This window comes from Hemitrygon akajei, chromosome 2 (genome assembly GCF_048418815.1).
Source record: "Hemitrygon akajei chromosome 2, sHemAka1.3, whole genome shotgun sequence".
NCBI classification, from domain to species: Eukaryota; Metazoa; Chordata; class Chondrichthyes; order Myliobatiformes; family Dasyatidae; genus Hemitrygon; species Hemitrygon akajei.
Genome location: NC_133125.1, coordinates 151,163,182 through 151,186,995, shown reverse-complemented (window position 1 = coordinate 151,186,995; position 23,814 = coordinate 151,163,182). Strand labels below are relative to the sequence as shown.

General features: G+C 42.2%; 1 protein-coding gene across 1 annotated transcript; it reads right to left on the bottom strand.

Annotated features, from left to right (window-relative positions):
• Window positions 1-511: 511 nt before the first annotated feature.
• LOC140738363 (uncharacterized) lies at window positions 512-22,813 on the bottom strand. Its single transcript, XM_073065587.1, has 5 exons — window positions 22,791-22,813; window positions 14,419-14,546; window positions 7,352-7,402; window positions 3,022-4,256; window positions 512-2,980 (listed from the first exon to the last, which is right to left on the bottom strand). Exons 1-5 carry the CDS (start codon window positions 22,811-22,813, stop codon window positions 512-514), a joined length of 3,906 nt encoding a protein of 1,301 aa, XP_072921688.1.
• Between the last annotated feature and the right edge of the window lie 1,001 nt (window positions 22,814-23,814).

Sequence of the window (23,814 nt, the reverse complement as noted above, 5' to 3'; positions counted from 1 at the left end):
TCATACATCAGTTAGTGATTACTCATAGATGATCAAAAAAGTATTGTTGAGAGAAGATGCATCACCAATTGAGCAACGTATTGAAGAGGTATCAAAATGTATTGTAAAAGAGAGCCTGGTTGTTGTTTTCACTGTCTAATATTTTCATAGACAACAAATCCAAAATGGTAGAGCTCAGTGTCCAGACCAATTTGCATAGATGTATGTCTCACAGCGGCTGCAAATGAACATCAACGGAGGGTGAAATGCCAGAGGTTGAGGAGCACATTGGAACCAATGACAGGTAGAAATGGGAGAAGAGATCCTGAACAGTGAGTACAGGGAGTCAGGGGAAAAAGCTGAAGAACAGGACTACCATCATATCTGAGGGAGGGTAGCATTGAGGAAAAACAACTCAAACTCTCTGGGCAGATGGTGGAGAAGATAGAGGGTGAATTGGAATCAGCAGATTGTTAATCAGCTGGGTGAAACATCCACTTTCCATTTTGGACTTGGTTGCAATGTCTTCCAGTTATTTATCAGCTAAGAATTTATTAAAAATGAGAGACATGCCTGTTTTAACCCAGTTTCCAGTGCTTTTTTTTGACTCTGTTGGATTTTGCTTCTGTTCTTCTGATGACATATTCACTTTGGTAACTTTCTCTATTAACTCTGCCCGCTCCTTGACCTCGCTCAGTGCCTGAATTCTGTCCAGGAACCCAGGCTTGGCCTCTTCTTTCTCAGACTGAATCAGGAGCTCAATATAAGCTGGGGTGGATAACGGATTTGGTCTCAGAGATATCTCTTCAAGTCTTCTAATGCTCAGGGATAATTGTTCAATTAACTCCAGCACTGTATTCTGAACGACATCAAACTCTTGCTGAAGACGCTCCATGATTTTCTGCTGAGTCAACTTCTCACCATGGGCCATCTCATATTTATTTTTCAGCTCATCGTATGTTCTCTTCTCTGTTTGTGTTACATAGTCAAACTTGTATTTCTGGTTGAAGTGAACACTCCAGACACAATTTTTGGGACAGACTCTGCAGTTCCCATTTCTGTCCATTGCTGCACACTGTGATTTTCCATTATCATTTGGAATCCCACAGGGATAGTGACAGGTGAATCGACATTTCTGACAGTTGGTTATGTAATTGCCAGTCCCACTGATATCTTCCTGTACAGGAACTGTAATCTCAATCTCATACTCAAAGTCTTTATTTGCATCCAGCTCGGTCTGGTGTTGGTTCAGAACCTGTTGTGTTTTTCTGAGTTCCTCCTGTTTGCTCAGACCAACTCTGATCTGAACCTGCAGCCCCTCCACTGTAGTCTCCAGCTGCTCCCGTTGCCTCAAAACCTCTCTGGTCAAACATAAACTTCTTGTTTCAAGTTTGTTGAGAGCCTGAAAGAATTTCTTCATACTGTCCTCTCCCATCTTCCAGAACCTTGCATCAAAATTATCAACATCATCTTCCCCACTGTCATCAGAAGTACCCTTATCGGCATCATTCCCAGACACCGGACACTGGGCAAATATGACAGAATTGTTAAACCTGAAGTGAATTGGCATGCCGTTTTTATCTTTGGGATATGGTACCTCAGCTGCTTTCAAAGCATCTAGAACAGGGGAATGCTTTCCATCTGCGAATGTCACCAATATCTGAATATTATCTGCAATATCTTTGCCAAAAACAGAGAGAATTGAATCAAAGATATATTTTTGTGTGTGAGTCAGGCGAGCCAAAGAGGCTTGAACAACAAAACACACACCATGAATTTGATCAACACCCTGTCGGGAGGTGAAAAACTCTCTGATGTGCTCAGTGATCAAGTGATCTCGGCTTATTCCCCTGGTGTCTCCAAATCCTGGTGTATCGATGACAGTCAGAGAGTAATCAATTTTAAATCCTACCTGATGGTGGAGTTCATAGGCAGTGATGGAAGATGTCTGACTTTCAGCCTGGGATTTTCCTGTTTCTTCATCTATTAACTTGTATCTGAAGTCGTCTTCCCATTTCACGCCCAAGATGTAGTTAATCATCCTATTAATGAGGGTTGTCTTTCCTGACCCTGTTGCTCCCAGAACCATAATTGTCTTCATTTTGTGTTTTGTATTGTGTTTTCCAAAGGAGAATTTCACAAGGTGTTTCATACCATGAACTATATTCTCCTTTATGTTGAGTTTATAAATGGAAGGGTTTCCTGTGGATATCAATGGAGATTCTCTCAAAAGTCTCTGGGCTATTCTGTTTGGTGCATTTACTGTTTCTGTTAAAACCTCATCACTTGCTGCACTGCAACCTGCTTCCCCACAATCAGCAGACACTCGGACTCTGCATATTTTCTTTGATTTCAATTCCTTTAGCTGATGGTGACTTTGTCTATCATTTGTCTTCACTTCCTTCCATAATCTACACTCCATTTTGGACCCAACTGCTGTCTCTTCATTATATTCAGTACTGTTCTGAACTATTTTAACACCATCTCCAATCTGTTTTGGAATGTCCCAAGTCAGAGTGGCAATTGGTGAACAATATTGGAAGACCAATTCACCAGGTGAACTTGTAGGACGAGTGATGTACCGAGAGCTGTCACTGGCCTTGCTGACACCTACCTTAGACACAGCTCTGTATTGGAAATGATACTCCTTGTGTAGCTGCAACCCAGATATTGTGAAGGACTGGGATTTATCAGGTGTAACCACAGATGTCCATCCATCCTGCTGGGGGCCTTGGTACTCTACCTTGTAACCCACAATCTCACCGGCACCATATCTGGGTGGATGTAACTGCAGTGTCACACTGTCATGTGATATTTGACGAACTATTGGTCTCTTTGGCTGAGATGGGGGTTCAAAGCATGGGTTCACCAGAGACCCTCCCCGATACAGGTAAATAGCTGCTCCTATTTGGCTGTCATCCTTCACAGATGCAACAAGAAATTTTATTTTCTCATCTGCTTTGTTGGCTGTGGCAAAGTCCAGGAATAAATGAGAAATCTCCTCCATTTTGCGGGAAACAGAGCGATGGCAAAACCACAGGCTCCAGTAGCAGGAGTTGGTGACTGCATTTCCTGAGCTGTGAGAGATTGGAGGTAGTTCTTTGCCTCTGACAGATAGAGATCATCCGGATGCAGTGATGTAAATGTGAAGCAGACCACATAGTCTATTGTTGGATCCATCAGTTCATCATCCAACTCTCTCTTTGATTTCACCAAAGGTTTATCTTCAAACATCCTGAGGTAATGTCCCACTGCCTTCATCTCCTGTTCCTTGTCATCCAACCATGTGGCCAGTGACTGCTGACTGAATGGTGACAGTTCCCTGTTCTTCAGTAAATCTGCCAGTAAACCTTGCTTCTCTTTACCTCTCCGGATAGATGGCAAAACTCTTGCTAAAGTCCCCTGGAAAACCAGTTTGTATTCCAAGCACATCTCTCGGAATTGTTTTGTCCCATCTCCAATCTCGGGAAACTGAATGGAGACTCTGTCTTTCAGCCTATCATTGCATCTCATCACTGCCTCACTGAGCTGTTCCAGGACACGCTGGCAGTGACTGATCAAACCCACACTTATCTCCCTCACCACCTGAGCAGCTTTTGAGTTTAGTTTACTGAGAGGATAAAGTGTGACTCTCACAGGCACTGAGTTCTCCCCACCTGATCCCAGTAAGCTTGGGAGGGTTGCATAGGTACTGATGGCATCTTGGAATGTGGTGGGATTATTCTTCAGTAAGAAATCCCCATAAAAGGTGCAGCTAAATTTCTCAGCATTAGACTTCTGTTCTTCTGTCATTTTCAGTGAGTCTTCCCCCTGAACTGCAAACTCAGGGAGTTGTTCAATCATTGCTTCCATATTACGCTGGACATGCTGCAGTTTCTCTGCTGGAGAGATCATTTGATCAAACACAAAGAAAGCCTGGGCCCCATACAGCACTGCTGTAACCACATGGGTTGCCAACCCCTCGTCAAAAACACTCGGGTTGCTGATGTTCAGCTTCCTCAAGTGGCTCATTGTCAGTTTTTCAAATCTGGTCATTGTTTTGTACTGAAGGGTAACTCGTGCCTGTCGTTTTGATCCCTTTGTGTCAGTGAGATATTTTGCTGATCCTTTCACCTCCACTGCACCAATCAGCAGACTTGCTTTCAGTGATTCCGACACATTGAGTGCGGCAGCTTTCTTCTCCATGGAGTCCAACGTGATGATGTGAAACTCAGTGCTGGGCTGATCCCGACTACTGAGGTTGTTCTGGAGCGTCTGTGAATCCCACAAGGTGATGCCTGTGGAATAAAACAACAGGATACAGTCAAATTAAGTTCAAACGTGTACATGATGATTATACTGTGAACTGATTTCCTGAAAAGGCTGCATTTTGGCCATAAGACACAGGAGAAGAATTAGGCCATTCATCAACTCTGCTCCTCCATTTGATCATGGCTGATACCAACCCCATGTGTTCTTTCCATAATCTTTCACACCCTTACTAATCAAGATCTTATCAATCTGTTTCAAATATACCCAGCATGGCCTCCATAGTTATTTGTGGCAATGAGTTCCACAGACTCACCAACATCTGGCTTAAAAAAATCCTCCTCATCATTGTTCAAAAGGAACATCCTTGCATTCTGAAACTTGGCCTCTGGTCCGTGTCTCCCACTATTGGAAATATCCTCACCACGTTCATTGTATCTCAGCATTAAGTACTTGCCATGTTGTGAGATCATCCCTCATCCATGTAACCTCCAGCAAGTTCAGGCACATAGACATCAAATGCTCCTCAGACATTAACCCTTTCATTCAGAATAATTCTTGATAACCTTCTCTGGACCTTTTCCAGTACCAGTACTTCATTTCTTAGATCAGGGGCCAAAACTGCTCACAATACCCCCCAGTTTTGCTAATGCTTTCTAAACCAAACTATTACATCCTTGCTTTTATATTCCAGTTCTCTAGAAATGAAAGTTTACTTTGCATTGGCCTTCCTTATGACTGACTTAACCTGAAAGTTAACCTTTAGGGAATCCTGCATTAAGATTCCCAAGTGCATTTACATGTCTGATTTCTGAAATTGCTCCATGTTTGGAAACTAGCCTATGCCTTTATTCCTTCCAGGCAAATGCATGAACATAGACTTCCTTGCTCTGTATTCCATACACCTCCGTTTTGTTCATTTTCTTTATCTGTGCACGTCCTCCTGCTTTCTGAACACCAATCTGAAAACATGGCCACAAAGTAATCAATTCCACCATCCAGATCATTGACATACAGAATAACATGAAAAGACATGGTCCCAACACTGACCTCTAAGAGCACTACTAGTCACTGGAAATCCCTTAATTCCCACTCTTTCCCAGTTCCCATTCCATTATGAAAACCATGCTGTCTTTAACTATTTTATCAGGTGCCTTCAAGTACCTTGAAACCTCATCCTTATAGATGGACTCCAATATCTTGCCAACCACAGTAGTCAGTTGTCAGTCTAACTGGCCAATAATTTTCTGTCTTTTGCTTCCCTCCCTTCTTAAAGTTTGGAGTGTCATTTGCAATTTTTCAGACCTCCCAATGGACTCCATAATCTAGTGAATCCAGGTAACTTACCTACTTCAGGCCTTTCACCTTCCCAAGCTCCTATTCCTTACAGTAGTGTCCACAGTCACTTCTGCCACTTGACACCCTCAAACTTCTGGCAGACTGCTGGTGTCTTCCACAATTAAGAACTGACCAAAATACTCATTGAGTTTGTCCACCATTAGTTTGCTCCCCATTGCTACCTCACCAGCATTGTTTTCCTGTGGTGCCATACCTACTCTTGCCTCTATTTTCTATTGATAGAACTGTAAAAACAAACTTCTGGTATCCTCTTTTCAGCTATTGACTAGCTTACCTTCATATTTTATCTTCTCTCCTTATTGCACTTTTTGGTGACTTCTCATGGTTCTTAAAAGCTTCCCACTATATATTATATTGTTTCTTTAGTTCTGTGTTTGACTTCCCTTCTCAGCCTTGCTTCTTTTTTTGGGATGAGGCAATCCTGCGCCTTCCAAATTACTTCTAGAAACTCCAGCCATTGCTGCTCTGGTATTGTTCTTGCTCATGTCCCCTTCCAATCAACCTTGACGAGCTCCTCTCCTATACCACTCTAGTTCCCTTTGCTCCGCTCTGATATTGATATTTTTGATATTAGCTTCTCCCTCTCAAACTGAGGGTATATTCTATCGTATCATGATCACCACCTCCATAGTATTCCTTTACATTAAGTACCCTAATCATATCTGTTTCATGATACCACATCTAATCCAGAATTACTTTTCCCCCTCTGGGCTTGGAAGCTGTCTCATATGCATTTTGAAAATGTTCTTTCTCTTGGTCCAGCACCAACCTGATTTTCCCCATCTCTCTGCATATTGAAAATCACATTGCCATCATAATGGCCTTTTTACATGTCTTCTCCAACTCCCATGGTCATTTGTACCCCACTCCCTGGCTACAGTTCAGAGGCCAGTATATAACACCCATCAGGGTCTTTTTTTGTTTACAGTTTCTTAACTCTACTCACCAGGGTTTCTACATCTTCTGATCTTATGTCACTTCTTTCTCAGGATTTAATATGATTTTTTGACAAACAGAGACACCCACCACTTCTGCCCACCTATAGTGCCAATAAAAAGTATTTACAACCCCACCCGACCCCCCAATAGTTTTCATGTTTTATTGTTTTACAACATTGAACCAGAGCGGATTTAATTTTGCTTTTTTGATGCTGATCAACAGAAAGAGACTCTTTCATGTCAAAGTGAAACTGGATTTCTACAAAGTTATTTAAATTCATTACAGATATAAAACACAAAATAACTGATTGCACAAGTATTCACTCCCTTCAAGTCAGTATTTAGCAGATGCACCTTTGCAGCAACTGCAGCCTCGAGTCTGTGTGGCTGGGTCTCTATCAGCTTTGCACATATGGTTACTGCAACTTTTCCCCATTCTTCTTTATAAACCTGCTCAAGCTCTGTCAGATTGCATGGGGACTGTGAATGAACAGCCTTTTTCATGTCCAGCCACAATTTCTCAATTGGACTGAGGTCTGGACTCTGACTTGGCCAATCCAGGACATTAACTTTGTTGGTTTGAAGCCATTCCTGTGTAGATTTGGCTTTATGCTTGGGGTCACCATCTTGCTGGAAAATAAATCTTCTCCCAAGTTGCAGTTCTCTTGCAGACTGTGTTGTGTTCTTGATACATACCATGAGTTACTAGGAACAAACCATATCCTGGAAGAAAGTAACTAGAACTTTTATTTAACAGCAAACAGCAACTACGTCTTAAAACTGCTATGCTTCTAGATCATTCTGTCATTTCTGCGCATGCTCCTGACTCTGTTCAATCACGTTCTTACACATGATACGTGATATCACATCTTCATTTCCTTAAAAAGAAAAACAATTAGCAACATTAATAAAAACAAATGCATAATTTAGTGTGTCTCTATTAGTCTCTCTGTGGGGTTACAAACACAAGTAGACCTTCTAAGTGGTTCACACAGTTCTTGTGTTTTGTTGTTATTTTCATGTTTTGTCTGATCTGCTTCAGTTCATGGAAACTCTGAAGTTGGCTCTTTCTTGAGGTCTTTGAGAAGAAGTTGCAATTTTTTCATTAACTTTGAAATCTCTTTTTTATGCTGAGACTTCATCATTTCAATAAAACTTCTCAACTCCTTCACTTGTGCTTTCACTTCTTCAATTGGATCCTGATTCTTCTGACTCTTTAGCTTCAGATCCGTATTGTACTGTACCGGCAAGTTTGGTTTTGGTGGCAATGCTTTGTCAGACGCTGGTAACAAAGGGATGGGTCTGGGATTTTTCTTTATGCCTTTTTTACCTTTGCCACATTGGAATCGAATTCTGTTCTCTCTCTCTCTCTTTCATGAAGTCACTCTATTCTGACTGTGTCAGTGTCCAGGACTAATACCCTTTTAATCAAATTCAGTCTCTCACAGGCAGATAAACCCAATATTGACCCAATTTGTGGTCATTATTAGGCATGACCACAAATGAAAGTGTGTGCAGCATATTTTTGTGAGATACTTTTGCCACACATGTTCCTTTAACTGGAATGTCTGCACCGGAATACCCAGTCACATTTATATTTGTCTGATGTAACTTTGGTCTTGGCTTTAATGCATTAAACTCGATTCTGCAAGAATATTTACTTGTGCTCCAGTATCCAATTTAAACAGAATATTGCTTTGGTTGACTTGCAATGGCAAAGTCCAGTCATTCTTACTTTGTTTGTTTTCACAAAGCACATCGATATAAAACTCCTCACGTTCATTTTCAAGCACTGCATTTACGCATTTTATTTCTTTTCTACTTCTGCAACAGTGTGAAAAATGATTACTCTTACTGCAGTGATTGCACATTTTTCCATACGCTAGACACTTTTTAAGTCGGTGCTCCAACCAACAGGAATCACAAAGCTTTTTTCTTCCAAACGACGTCTTGCTCTCTGTCGGTTTCATAGTCGCTTCATTATTTTTTCTAACATGTTCACTGTTATTCACACTGTGTACACTGCAGTTCTCAATAAAAAGCTTTTAGCCTGCGGTCTCTAAAGCTTTGCAGAGAATCAAAGCTTTTTCCAAATTTATGTTTGGTTCTCTTAAGAGTCTTTCTCTCAGAGCATTATCCAGAATGCCACAAACAATTCTGTATTTAACGAGAGAGTCTGTCAGCTCTGAAAACTCGCATGTTTTACTGTAATTTCTCAATTCCATAACAAATTGATCAATCGTTTGACAAGCTTTCTGCTTGCATGTAAAGAATTTGTACCATTCACATGTCACATTGCACTTCGGTATACAAAATGCTTCAGAATTGCAGATTATCGCTTTTAGATTCAAATTATCTCCATTTTAAAAAGTAAAATGGTTATATATCTCAATTGCATCTTCCCCAGTCACGTGGAGTAGGATCGCTGCTTTTGTTTTCTCCGATTTATTTTCTGCTCCGTTCGCCGATAAATAAATTTCAAATCGCTGTTTAAATCTTTTCCAGTTTTCAGCTACATTTCCAGTCAGCTGAAGCGTCAATGGGGGTTGCAAATCTTCCATTCTTAAAGCTGTTTGCACTCTTTTTTTGTGATTATCTTCGCTTCTCCCATGTTAGCGAAATGACGAATTATTCTTCCAAACCGACTTCTGACACCACGTTGTGTTCTTGATACATACTGTGGGTTACTAAGAATAAACCACATTCTGGAAGAACATAACTATAACTTTTTTTTTTAAAAACAGCAAACTGCAACCACATCTTAACACTGCATGCTTCTAGATCATTCTGTCATTTCTGCGCATGCTCCCGTCTCTATCCAATCACGTTCTTACACATGACACATGATATCACCACAGACTGCATCAGGTTTTCTTCCAGATTTCCCTGTATCTTGTTGAATTCATAGAAACATACAAACATAGAAAACCTACAGCACAATACAGGCCCTTCGGCCCACAAAGTTGTGCCAAACATGTCCCTACCTTAGAAATTACTAGGCTTACCCATAGCACTCTAATTTTCTAAGCTCCATGCACCTATCCAGGAAACTCTTAAAAGTCCCTATTGTATCTGCCTTCCCCACCATTGCCGGCAGCCCATTCCACGCACTCACCACTCTGAGTAAAAAAACTTGCTCCTGACATCTCCTCTGTACCTACTTCCCAGCACCTTAAATGTGTGTCCTTTTGTGGCAACAATTTCAGCCCTGGGAAAAAGCCTCTGACTATCCATACAATCAATACGTCTCAACACTCTCTACCTTCACAATCCTTCCAGGGCCTGCTGCAATGAAGCATCCCCACAGCACGATCCAGCCACCACCATGCTTCATGGTGGGCATGTTGTATTTTTGATGATGTGCGGTGTTTGTCCTATGCCAAACTGATGTCCAAAAACCTCAACTTTGGTTTCATCTGACCATAGAATCTTCTTCCAGCTGACTTCAGAGTCTCCCACATGCCTTCTTGCAAACTCCAGCCAAGATTTCATGAGAATTTTTTTTTCAACAATGGCTTTCTCTCTGCCAATCTCCCATAAAGCTGACTGGTGAAGCACTCAGGTAACAGTTGTTACATACACAGTCTCTCGCATCTCAGCCACTGAAGATTGTAGCTCCTGCAGAGCTGTCATAGGTCTCTTAGTGGCTTCCCTCTCTCACACCCTTCTTTTATAGATACTCAGATTTTGAGGATGGCCTGCCACAGGCAGATGTTTTACAGCTCACACGAGGAAATCTGCAGATGCTGGAAATTCAAGCAACACACACAAAATGCTGGTGGAACGCAGCAGGCCAGGCAGCATCTATAGGGAGAAGCACTGTCGATGTTGTCCTGACGAAGGGTCTTGGCCCGAAATGTCGACAGTGCTTCTCCTTATAGATGCTGCCTGGCCTGCTGTGTAACACCAGCATTTTGTGTGTGTTGCTTGTTTTACAGCTCTGCCATTTTCTTCCTATTTTTTTATGGTCGACTTAACTGTACTCCAAGGGATATCCTGCTGACTTGTGCTTTTCGATAACCTTTTTGCAGAGTTGCTTGGAGTGTTCTATTGTCTTCATGATGTAGTTTTTGCCAGGATACTGACTAACCAGCAGTTGGACCTTCCAGGTACAGGTATACTTCGACTACAATCATTTGAAACACCTTGACTGCACACAGGTTTATAGATAGCTAGGACACCTCAACTAGATATGTGACTTCTAAAACCAATTGGCTGCACCAGTGATGATTTGGCGTGTCATGTTAAAGGCAGTGAATACTCATAGAACCATAGAACATAGAACATTACAGCACAGAAACAGGCCTTTTGGCCCTTCTTGGCTGTGCCAAACCATTTTTCTGCCTAGTCCCATTGACCTGCACCTGGGCCATATCCCTCCAAATCCATATACCTGTCCAAGTTTTTCCTAAATGTCAAAAGTGAGCCCACATTCACCACTTCATCTGGCAGCTCATTCCACACTCCCAGCACTCTCTGCATGAAGAAGCACCCCCCCCCCCAATATTCCCTTTAATCTTTTCCCCCTTCACCCTTAACCCATGACCTCGGTTTTTTTCCCCCCTGGTCTCAGTGGAAAAAGCCTGCTTTCATTCACTCTATCTACACCCATCACAATTTTATACACCTCTATCAAATCACCCCTCATTCTCCTACACTCCAGGGAATAAAGTCCTAACCTATTCAACCTTTCTCTGTAACTCAGTTTCTCAAGTCCTGACACCATCCTTGTAAACCTTCTCTGCACTCTTTTAACCTTATTAATATACTTCCTGTAATTAGGTGACCAAAACTGCACACAATACTCCAAATTTGGTCTCACCAATGTCTTATACAACCTCACCATTACATTCCAACTCTTATACTCAATACTTTGATTTATAAAGGCCAATGGACCAAAAGCTCTCTTTACAACCCTATCTACTTGTGATGCCAATTTTAGGGAATTATGTATCTGTACTCCCAGATCCCTCTGTTCTACTGCACTCCTCAGTGTCCTATCATTTACCTTCTATGTTCTACCTTGGTTTGACCTTCCAAAGTGCAATACCTCACACTTGTCCACATTAAACGCCATCTGCCATTTTTCTGCCCATTCCCCCAACTGGTCCAAATCCCTACGCAAGCTTTGAAAACCTTCCTCACTGTCCACTACACCTCCAATCTTTGTATCATCAGCAAATTTGCTGATCCAGTTTGCCACATTATCATCCACATCATTGATATAGATGACAAATAACAATGGACCCAGCACTGATCTCTGTGGCACACCACTAGTCACAGGCCTCCACTCAGAGTAGCAATCCTCCACTACCACTCTCTGGCTTCTTCCATTGAGCAAATGTCTAATCCAATTTACTACCTCACCATGTATACCTAGCAACTGAATCTTCCTAACTAACCTCCCATGTGGGACCTTGTCAAAGGCCTTACTGAAGTCCATGTATACAACATCCACTGCCTTCCCTCCATCCACTTTCCTGGTAACTTCCTTGAAAAACTCTAATAGGTTGGTTAAACATGACCTACCACGCACAAAGCCATGCTGACTGTTTCTAATAAGTCCCTGTCTATCCAAATACTTGTAGATCCAATCTCTTAGTATTCCTTCCAAAAATATACCTACTACCGATGTCAAACTTACCGGCCTTTAATTTCCCGGCTTACTTTTAGAGCCTTTTTTAAACAACGGAACTACATGAGCTATCCTCCAATCCTCTGGCACCTGACCCGTGGATATCAACATTTTAAATATTTCTGCCAGGGCCCCTGCAATTTCAACACTAGTCTCCCTCAAGGTCTGAGGGAATACCCTATCAGGTCATGGGGATTTACCTACTCTGATTTGCCTCAATTGATATTCAATCAATTATTTTGTGTTTTCTACTTGTAATTAATTTAGATCACTTTGTAGAGATCTGTTTTCACTTTGACATGAAAGAGTCTTTTTCTGTTGACCAGTGTCACAAAAAGCCAAATTAAATCCATTGTGATTCAATGTTGTAAAATAATAAAACATGAAAATTTCCAAGGTGTGTGAATACTTTTCATAGACACTGTACCTGTCCTTTAAATATGACATGTATTCTCGGATGTTAAGTTCCCAGCTATGATCTTCTTCCAGCCTTGAATCAGTGATGTCCGCAACATTATAACTGCCAATTTCTAACTCCACAACAAGGTCATCCACCTTATTACAAATACTGAGCTGGGTACATTCAGATATAAAATGTGCAGTCCTGTATTTTCCACCCTGTTCAAATTTTTCAATGTTAATTTCTCATTCCTTAACAAAATTCTCTTTATTTTTAATTCTGGAGACTTCTGTAACATATTTAGTTTACAGGCCTTTCCACAGCCCTAGTTATGTGATTTGCTAGGACCTGCCATAATTATGTGGAGTCCAGCCCGTCAGAACATCTCCTTGTTTCCCCAATATGGGGACTATTTATCACAAATTCAAACCCATTTCTCCCTTATAATCTTTCAGCTATGCATTAGTTCTCTGATATATTTACCCTGTATCAAATTGCATGTGGCTCAGGCAACAAGCTGGAGATCATTATCTTTTTGGTTCTGCCTTTTAGTTTAGTCACTAGTTGCTTCAATTCCCACAACAAAATATTTTCCTGTGTTTCCACAAGGACCACAACAACTGGTCCTTTCCTCTTCCATTTCAAATTCCTCTGCAGGTCAGATGAGAAGTTCTGAACCAGGGCACCAGGCAGACAACACATCCTTTGAAACTCACAATCATTTTGACGTAGAATTATGTCTATTTAGCATGAATGTACAACATTCTGGACCATCAGAACTAGTTAATTTACTGGTTTAGATCAGTTACCTACCAGAACATTCCTATTTGCCCCTCAGCCAACTGAGACCACAACTGCTCACCAGCCTGATCCCAAACAAGATCCCTGTTACAAACCTCTGTGGTATGAATGTCACTGATCATCTTGTTGCAAGGAGAATCCAAATTGTGAAAATATTGGTGAACATTCACACTTCTGACCTCATGATGAAAGGAAGGTCATTCAAGCAGCAGTTGATAGGTCATGGGAATCTGCCCTGGAGGTTGTATCGGTGTTTGAACTTTAACTGCATGGAGCACAGGAGACAGACCCTTCCAGTGTCATAAGCATCTAACAGCCACATTTGCTCATTATTTCTCACCCCATTGGAAATCTTCCCCTTCTGCGTTCCATAATTTCCCCACCTTCCCTGCTACTGAATTATTGTCTCTCTTTAATTTCTGACAAATGATCTGTTGTCTGCATATTCACTGCTTCAAATTCCCCAGGTGTTGCCTGTCCTGTCTGGACTAACACCTCACCTGTGGCCAGCGAATAGTTAACAATCTCTGTCTGGATCCCAGCAATCTCCTCCCTGCCTGTCTGTGGGATACCTTACCAGAATCTGGGCATTTAGGCACACTAATAAAATAGAATGCAATTTCGCCATCACAGTATCTAATATATTGGAAATATGTGATTCTCCTTGGTGAATTCAGATGAGGAATAAATTTAAGACTATGTGCTCTGGCTCCATGGACAGATTCGAACATTCAAGTTTCCTTGGATGTATTCAAGTATCTTTCCTCCTTTGGGAACACATTTGCCCTGATTTCTGATATTTCCCTTTGGAATGACTCCCACTTGTCTGAAGGAGATTTTGCTGCAGGTAGCTGCTCCCAATTGATTTTGCCAGGTGTTACCTTATGACATTGAAATCGGCCTTATCATGTTTCAGGAACCTTATTCCCAGAGCATCCGTAGCCATTTGCATAACTATTTTGAAACTTGCAGATTTCTTATCACCACCTTGTGCTTTGTAAGCTGAACCTACCAGATGCTATTGACCATGACTGTTTCATATGATAATCTTCCAATACCTGGGATCAGAGTGTCCGACCGGCAGTCGTACAGCATTCCGAGCTGGAAAGGACGGCCCAAAGTAGCCAGATCCATGACTTCACACATGATTGCCCTGAGAGCTGGAAACTCAGTAATCACCTGTGACCTGAAACGGAAGATGTAACAAAATATAAAAAGCTAAATTTAGTTGACACACATAAGGCACTGTATTGAATATGCTCCTGTTTAGCGATGAAAAATGAAGCCAATCTCAGGACCTCATACACAAAAACTCTGATAATCCCATGTTCAAAATACCAGTTGGGAGACTTCTGACTCACTCATTACTTCACCAAATCTTTGCTATCTGCAAGGTGTCTAATTGTGAGGCTGTCCTAATTTTACTATGGTTGCACACAGGGTATGTGGGCAGAGGACAGGTCTGGAGTGTGGACCAATAATGAGGACAGAGTGTGCATTAGGAGCCCAGCCCGGAGTGTGTACTGGTGGTCCTGTGTGTGGACAGAGCTGGGATGTGGAGCTGGAGACAGGATGTCGAGTGTGGGCTGTGAGTGTGTACAGAGCCAGGGTCTGGAGAGTGGGCCTGAAACATACCAGCTAAAATTCACCAGGTTCTGCTTCCCATGTTCCCAAAAACTCATCGAGTTTAAATACCTTTATCTGCATAATACATGAACTCACTGAGCTTAAAGCAATGTTATGTTTCATATTCTAAGGAAAACAGTGAAATGGAAGTGATGAGATATAATAGGAGTAGCATCCAATGGTAGGCAAATTCAGCTGTCCTGGAAACCCCCAGCATGCTTGTTTTAGATTATCAGTTCTACAAGTGTGTTAGTTGCCGAAAATTGGGAGTAACATGCTGATTTATTTCATCACAAAAATAGGGAAATTGTGGCTGACAATTCCTGAGAACCACTGTTATTCAGATCAGTTTGATTCAGGGGTTTTCAGGCAACAGGGTCCCTGCATTGGATGGTGTTATACATATCTATGCACATTCACCATGGAAAGTGTCTTGAACACTTGGAAACTAGGAACCGTAAGGTGCATGTCTTGTGAACAGTGACATTACAGTACAGGAGGAGCTGAATAACTTACAAGGTGCAAATTTCAAAATACAGTGCCTTGAAAAAGTATTCGTCCCCCACAAATATTTTCACATTTTACTGTTCCATTTTCTAAAATTAAAATATGTTGAATTAGGATTTTTGAGTTAATCTACAAAACATTGTACATCATGTCCAGGAATGAAAGGGTTACCATTTGAGGAATGTCTGGAAACTCTTTGGCTGTATTCCCTGGAGTTCAGGAGAATGAGGGGTATCTCATAGAAACATTCCAAATGTTGAAAGGCCTGAACAGATTAGATATGGCAAAGTTAATTCCCATGGTAGGAGAGTCTAGGACAAGAGGGCACGATTTCAGGATTGAAGGATGTCCATTTAGAACAGAGATGTCGAGAAATTACGTTAGTCAGAGGGTGGAAAGTCTGTGGAATTTTTTGCCAGGAGCAGCTGTGGAGGTCAAGTCATTGGGTGTATTTAAGGCAGAGATAGATAGGTTCTTGATTAGCCACGGCATCAGAGGGTATGGGGAGAAGTGAGGGAAGTGGAGACGACTGGAAAATTCAGATCAGCCCATGATTGAATACCAGAGCAGATTTGATGGACCAAATAGCCTACTTCTACCCAGTATCTTATGGTCTTAAAGAAAAATTCCAAAACCTGTCAACAATTTATGAAGAATTAGAATCCAAAATTTGAGGCTGAAGAAGTATTCATTCCCTTTGTACTATAAGTAGTATGCTAAATTTCCCTCAGATCCAATATTGTGTACTACCTTACCAACGCAACCAAGTTGTTGATGAAAAAAATTGGAGGGTGGCCTGTTTTCAATGAATTCATAAGAATAAGTGTATAAGATGATGAGAGGCATTGATCGTGTGGATAGTCAGGGGCTTTTTCCCAGGGCTGAAATGGCTAACATAAGAGGGCAAAGATTTAAGGTACTTGGAAGTAGGTACAGAGATGTTAGTGGTATGATTTTTTTGCACAGAGTGTGGTGAGTGCATGGAATGGGCTGCCAGTGATTGTGGAGGCGGATATGTCAGGGTCGTTAAAGAAACTCCTGGATAGGTTCAAGGAGTTTAGACGAATAGAGGGCTATGGGTAACCCTAGGTAAATTCTAAGGTAAGGACATGTTCGGGACAGCTTTGTGGGTCAAAGGGCCTGTATTGTGCTTTGGGTTTTCTATGTTTCTAATACATACCTCCTCTCTCTGTTAGGTCCAACAGTAAGGTAGATTTTTAACAGACTAAACCAAAATGAAGACTAAGGAGTATTCAATACAAGTCAGGGTGTCATGGTCCTGATTGTTAATCCCCTATTTTGCCCCTAATCTCCTTTGATTACACCTTGATTCCAATCGTTAATTTCCCATTACTGGTAATTTGCTTGATGACAGCACACCCGGTCTCCATCAAGAACTGCAGCATAAGAAACCTGGCGTCACAACCACTGGTTGCCAGTTTGTTGGTCTATTCCAATGTGATAATTTTGTTTCTCGACTGCTTAGAACTGTTCGTTCTAAGTTCGGCTCCAGTTTCTAAACATTCTAGATTAGATTAGTAAGTATGCAGGTGAATTTCCCTCAGGATCAATAGAGTATGTCTGTCTATCTGTCTGTCTGATACTAAGGTAGGTGGCATTGTGGATAATGAAATAGGTTTTCAAAGCTTGCAGAGAGATTTAGGCCAGTTAGAAGAGTGGGCTGAACGATGGCAGATAGAGTTTAATGCTGATAAGTGTGAGGTGCTACATTTTGGTAGGAATAATCCAAATTGGACATACATGGGAAATGGTAGGGCATTGAAGAATGCTGTAGAACAGAGTGACTTAGGAATAATGGTGCATAATTCCCTGAAGTTGGAATCTCATATGGATAGGGTGGTGAAGAAAGCTTTTGGTATGCTGGCCTTTATAAATCAGAACATTGAGTATAGGAGTTGGGATGTAATGTTAAAATTGTACAAGGCAATGGTAAGTCTGAATTTGGAGTACTGTGTACACTTCTGGTCACTGAATTACAAGAAAGATGTCAACAAAATAGAGAGATACAGAGAAGATTTACCGGAATGTTACCTGGGTTTCAGCACCTAAGTTATAGGGAACGGTTGAACAAATTAGGTCTTTATTCTTTGGAGCATAGAAGGTTGAGGGGGGACTTGATAGAGGTATTTAAAATTATGAGGGGGATAGAGAAAGTTGACGTGGATAGGCTTTTTCCATTGAGAATAGGGAAGATTCAAACAAGAGGACATGAGTTGAGAGTTAGGGGGCAAAAGTTTAGGAGTAATGTGGGGGAATTTCTTTACTCAGCGAGTGGTAGCTATGTGGAATGAGCTTCCAGTAGAAGTGGTAGAGGCAGGTTCGGTATTGTCATTTAAAGTAAAATTGGATAGGTATATGGACAGGAAAGGAATGGAGGGTTATGGGCTGAGTGCTGGTAGGTGGGACTAGGTGAGAGTAAGCATTCGGCATGGACTAGAAGGGCCGAGATGGCCTGTTTCCGTGCTGTAATTGTTATATGGTTATTCCATGAAAAGCTCGTCTACGTGTCAAGACTCCATATCCGAGCTCCGTGTCAAGATTCCTCCAGTTTGCTGTTCAACGTTCAAGTCTGCGCAAGCATCCCAACTCAGTCTCCGTGCCTGTGTCCTGCACTTGGGTTCTCCTCAGTTGCTCCGTGCAACACAGGGAAATGATAATAGAGAAGCTCCAACATGGGGAAGGGTACAAGCCCATCTCAAAGGCACTGAACATAGTCAGAGCTCAGTGCAGTTCATTGTGGAAAAGTGGAAAAACATGAAACTACAGCCACACTGCCCAGGCCAGGCCTCCCTTCTAAACCTAGTCGCCGGAGAAGAATGGCACTTGTAAAAGAGGCCACTGTGATGCCAACAGTCATTCTAAGTGAGATGCAGAAGTCAGTGGCTGCAACTGGAGATAAAGTTCATGGTTCCACAATCTCTAAGGCCTTGCACAAAAAGGGTATTTATGGAAGGGGCAGGGAAGTAACCCTGGCTAAAACAAAAAGCATAATCTTGCCTGTTAAAACTTTGCATCACTGAGAAGGTACTGCGCAGATGTGAAAGAAGGTCTTGTGGTCACATGGGACTAAAGTGGAATATTTTCACCTTAGTACTACACAGGGTGCTGCAAATTTAAAACTGTGCATCAAACTATGGCAAAGCTTTTCAGCAGCAGAAACTGGAAATCTGATCGTGATTGATGGAAATGTGAATGCTGCTAAATACAGAGAGGTCCTGGATAAAAACCTGATAATCTCTGCCAGAAAGCTTAAAGTGGGGACGAGATTTGTCTTTCAGGAGGGCAACGACCAAAAGCAAACTGCCAGAGCAACCATGGAATGGCTTCAAATGAGAAAATTGATATCCTTGAATGGACCAGTCAGAGTCCGGACCTTAACCTGATTAAACATCTCTGGCAAGACCTCGAGATCACTGTGCACTATGACTCACCAACTAACCTGGCACAGCTTGAGCAAATTTGCCAGGAGGAATGGCAAATTTTGCTCCATTACATTGTGAAAAGCTAAAAGAGACTTATCTAAAAAGACCACCTGCTGTAATAACTGTGAGAGGTGGCTCAACTGAGTACTGAGCAAAACTAAAAGAATCTTTTCCAAAAAGATTGACCATAAGACATAGGAGCAGAAGTAGGCCATTCAGCCCATCAAGTCTGCTACACCATTCAATCATAGGTTGATCCAATTCTTCCAGTCATCCCCACTCCCCTGCCTTCACCCCATACCCTTTCATGCCCTGGCTAATCAAGAATCCATCTATCTCTGCCTTAAATAAACCTGCTATAACAGCTGTGAGAGGTGGTTCAATTAAGTGCTGAGCAAACGGGGATGAATACTTTTGAATTGCTGACATTTCAGTTTTAGATTTTTAGCTTCAAGTGTTCACATTCTTTCTGTTTTGTGGAAAAAGGAGCATGTGATTCACAAATCAAAAACTTCAGTTAAATTGATCAAAATCCCTGGGTGTTTTTTCTTATTTTTGTGAACAAAGTGTTGGGGAGGGGCTGAATACTTTTACAAAGTACTGTATCTCCTTGGCCTGACCAGATTTAGCCAGGAACACTGCAGGAGTGCTGGCTCAAATATTTGCATCATTTTAAACCAAGGGTAAGGTGCCAGTAGACTGAAGGATGATGAATATTATGCTTTATTTAAGAAGAGTGACAAAGAAAACTTTGCGAATTCTAGTCCAGAACATCAAAATCTGTGATAGGGAATTTACTGCAGAGGATATTGAGAAATGAGACATTGGTACATCTGGAAAGACGATGGATGTTTAGGCATTGTCGGAACGGCTTTGTGCATGGGAGATAATTTCTTATGAACAAATGCATTTTCTGATGATGTGACCAAGAAAGTTCATGTGAAAGGGGAAGTTGATATTGGTTTTATGGAAGTTAGTAAAGATTTTTGCGGCCATGCTTGCAGACGATACAAAGGCAGGTGAAAGGGCAAGTAGAGTTGAGGAAGCAGAGGACTTGAACAGATTCCAGTGACCAGTGGTGTGCCTCAGGGATCTGTTCTGGGAACCCTACTCTTTGTGATTTTTATAAATGACCTGGATGAGAAAGTGGAGGGATAGGTTAGTAAATTTGCTGAGGACACAATGGTCGAGTGTGTTGTTGATCGTGTGGAGGGCTGTCAGAGGTTACAACGGGACATTGATAGGATGCAAAACTGAGCTGAGAAGTGGCAGATGGAGGTCAAACCAGATAACATAGAAACATAGAAAACCTACAGCATAATACAGTCCCTTCAGCCCACAAAGTTGTGCCAAACATCTCCCTACCTTAGAAATTACTAGGGTTACCCATAGCCCTCTATTTTCCTAAGCTCCATGTACCTATCCAAAAGTCCCTGAAAAGACCCTATTGTATCCGCCCCCACCACCGTTGCCGGCAGCCCATTCCACACACCCACCACTCTCTGCGTAAAAAAACTTACCCCTGGCATCTACTCCCTAGCACCTTAAACCTGTGTCCTCTTGTGGCAACCATTTCAGCCCTGGGAAAAATCCTCTGACTATCCACACGATCCATGCCTCTCATCATCTTATACACCTCTATGAGGTCACCTCTCATCCTCTGTCGCTTCAAGGAGAAAAGGCCGAGTTCACTCAACCTCTTTTCATAAGGCAAGCTCCCCAATCCAGGGAACATCCTCGTAAATCTCCTCTGCACCTTTTCTATGGTTTCCACATTCTTCCTGCAGTGAGGCGAACAGAACTGAGCACAGTACTCCAAGTGGGGTCTGACCAGGGTTCTATATAGCTGCAACATTACCTCTCGGCTCCTAAATTCAAGTCCACAATTGATGGAGGCCAGTATACCTTATGCCTTCTTAACCACAGAGTCAACCTGCGCAGCAGCTTTGAGCATCCTGTGGACTTGGACCCCAAGATCCCTCTGATCCTCCACACTACCAAGGGTCTTCCTATTAATATTATATTCTGCCATCATATTTGACACCAAAATGAACCACTTCACACTTATCTGAGTTGAACTCCATCTGCCACTTCTCAGCCCAGTTTTGCATCTTATCAATGTCCCACGGTAGCCTCTGACAGGCCTCCACACTGTCCACAACACCCCCAACCTTTGTGTCATCAGAAAACTTATTAACTCATCCCTCCGCTTCCTCATCCAGGTCATTTATAAAAATCATGAAGGGTCCCAGAATAGATTTCTGAGGCACACCATTGGTCACCGAACTCCATGCAGAATATGACCCATCTACAACCACTCTTTGCCTTCTGTGGGCAAGCCAGTTCTGGATCCACAAAGCAATGTCCCCTGGATCCCATGCCTCTTTACTTTCTCAATAAGCCTTGTATGGGGTACCTTATCAAATGCCCTGCTAAAATCCGTATGCACTACATCTGCTTTTCCTTCATCAATGTATTTAGTCCCATCCTCAAAAAAAGGTAAGTGTGGGTGCTTCATTTTGGTAGGTCAAATATGATGGCAGAATATAGTATTAATTGTAAGACCCTTGGCAGTATGGAGGATCAGAGGGATCTTGGGGTCTGAGTCCATAGAACACTCAAAGCTGCTATGCAGGTTGACTCTGTGGTTAAGAAGGCATACGGTGCATTAGCCTTCATCAATCATGGGATTGAGTTTAAGAGCCAAGAGGTAATGTTGCAGCTATATAGGACCCTGGTCAGACCTGACATAGAGTACTGTGCTCAATTCTGGTCAACTCACTATAGGAAGGACATGGAAACCATAGAAAGTGTGCAGAGGAGATTTACAAGGATGTTGCCTGTATTGGGGAGCATGCGTTATGAGAATAGGTTGAGTGAACTCAGCCTTTTCTCCTTGGAGTGACGGAGGATGAGAGGTGACTTGATGGAGGTGTACAAAATAATGAGAGGCTTTGATCGTGTGGATAGTCAGAGGCTTTTCCCCAGGGATGAAATGGCTAGCATGAGAGGGCATAGTTTTAAGGTGCTTGGAAGAAAGTACAGAGGAGATGTCAGGGGTAAGATTTTTACGTAGAGAGTGCTGAGTGCGTGGAATGGGCTGCCGGCAGTAGTAGTGAAGGCAGAAACAATAGGGTCTTTTAAGAGACTCCTGGATGGAGCTTAGAAAAAATAGAGGGCTATGGGTAAAGACTAGGTAGTTCTGAGGTAGGGATATGTTCGGCACAGCTTTGTGGGCCGAAGGGCTTGTATTGTGCTGTATGTCTTCTATGTTTCTATTATGTGAATGGACAAGGAATTGTTTGATGGAATACAGTTCAGGGAAGTGTCTGGTGTAGCAGTTTTATAGAAGGAATGCAGGCACAATGAGCGTGAATATGGTACTGGAGATGTGCTTAGCCACGGAGTCATGTGTAAAATGAGTAAAGCAGGGGGCTAAAGCAGGTGCCCCTGTGCTGATGGAGGATGAGGAGGAGATGCTGTTGCCAATCCGAACTGATGGGATCTGCAAGTGAAGAAATCAAAGATCTAATTGCACGAGGTACTATTCAGGCCAGGGTCTTGGAGCTTCTTGATTAGCTTCAAGGGATCAGGTTACTGAATGCTGAGCTGCAGTTGATAAAAAGCTTCATGATGTATGCATCTTTGTTATCCAGCTGTTCCAGGGATGGGTGAAGAGCCAATGAGATAGCATCTACTGTGAACCTGTTACACTGGTAGGCAAATTGAAGAACTTCTCAGGCAGGAGTTGGTATGTTTCATCACTAACCTCTCAAAACACTTCATCACTGTGGATGAAAGTGTGACTGGGTGATCATCATCCTTGCAAACCGCCACCCTTTCTCCACACTCACTTTCTTCCCTTGTCCTTGAGCATATTGCCCCATATTTGTGCACGTTTCTCCCAGAAAGCAGATCTGAACTCAGTGACCAGTTTCGTAATTTGTGACAGAAATAAAGCTTCCCAAAAACACTTTGATTTGATGTTGTGGTGGTGATGTAGAACATACTGTATGACAGTATACCACAGGAACAACACATCTGTGCTCAGTATAAAACAAAGTTATAAAAATCCCATCAGCCTGCAAGTTGCCACATCCCTCTGTTCACTAAACTGATGCCCTCCAGTATTTGACATCACGGAAAAAGACTGACTATCTGTACCACCCATAGCACAACACACTGCTATCAGGTCACCTATCAGCCTCTGAGACTCGACACAAAGAAAAACTGAAGGGCCACAAAGGTATAGTCAAGGGAGGCAGAGAACACTGAGAGAACTGCTTTGAACCGATCGACTCAACCATATTCCGGGATTCAACTTTGGATCTGAATAACAGCCGCAGCTTTCACTGACTTCATCAAGACTTGTGTGGATGAGTGTGTATTTTTGAGAACATAATGAGTCTTGCCAAACTAGAAGCCATTGATGAACCAGGAGATTCAGAGTTTACCCTGCAGCAGATCTGTGGTGTCCAAGACCGATGGTCCAGACATCATGAAGAAGTCCACACATGACCTATGGAAGGCCACTATGAGAGTGAAAAGGCAATTTCATGTGATTAGATACACAATCAGATACACAACAGCTGCAGCAGGGTCTGCATGCCGTTACTTCTTACAAGGCAAAGCCTGTCATCACAAGTGTCAGCTTCAAACCCTGATCTGATCGTTGTCTTTTATGATTGCTTTGAAATGGTGAATACTGTATATCTATATTGTGTGAATCCCCAAGCATTTGGCAAAACTATGATCTCTGATCAGAGGACAACATGGGAACATCCTTCAAGAGGATGAATCCTCAGAAGGGTGAACACAACAGTGTACCTGACAGGATACTGGAAAACTGTGCCGACCAACTGGCTGGAGTGATCAAGA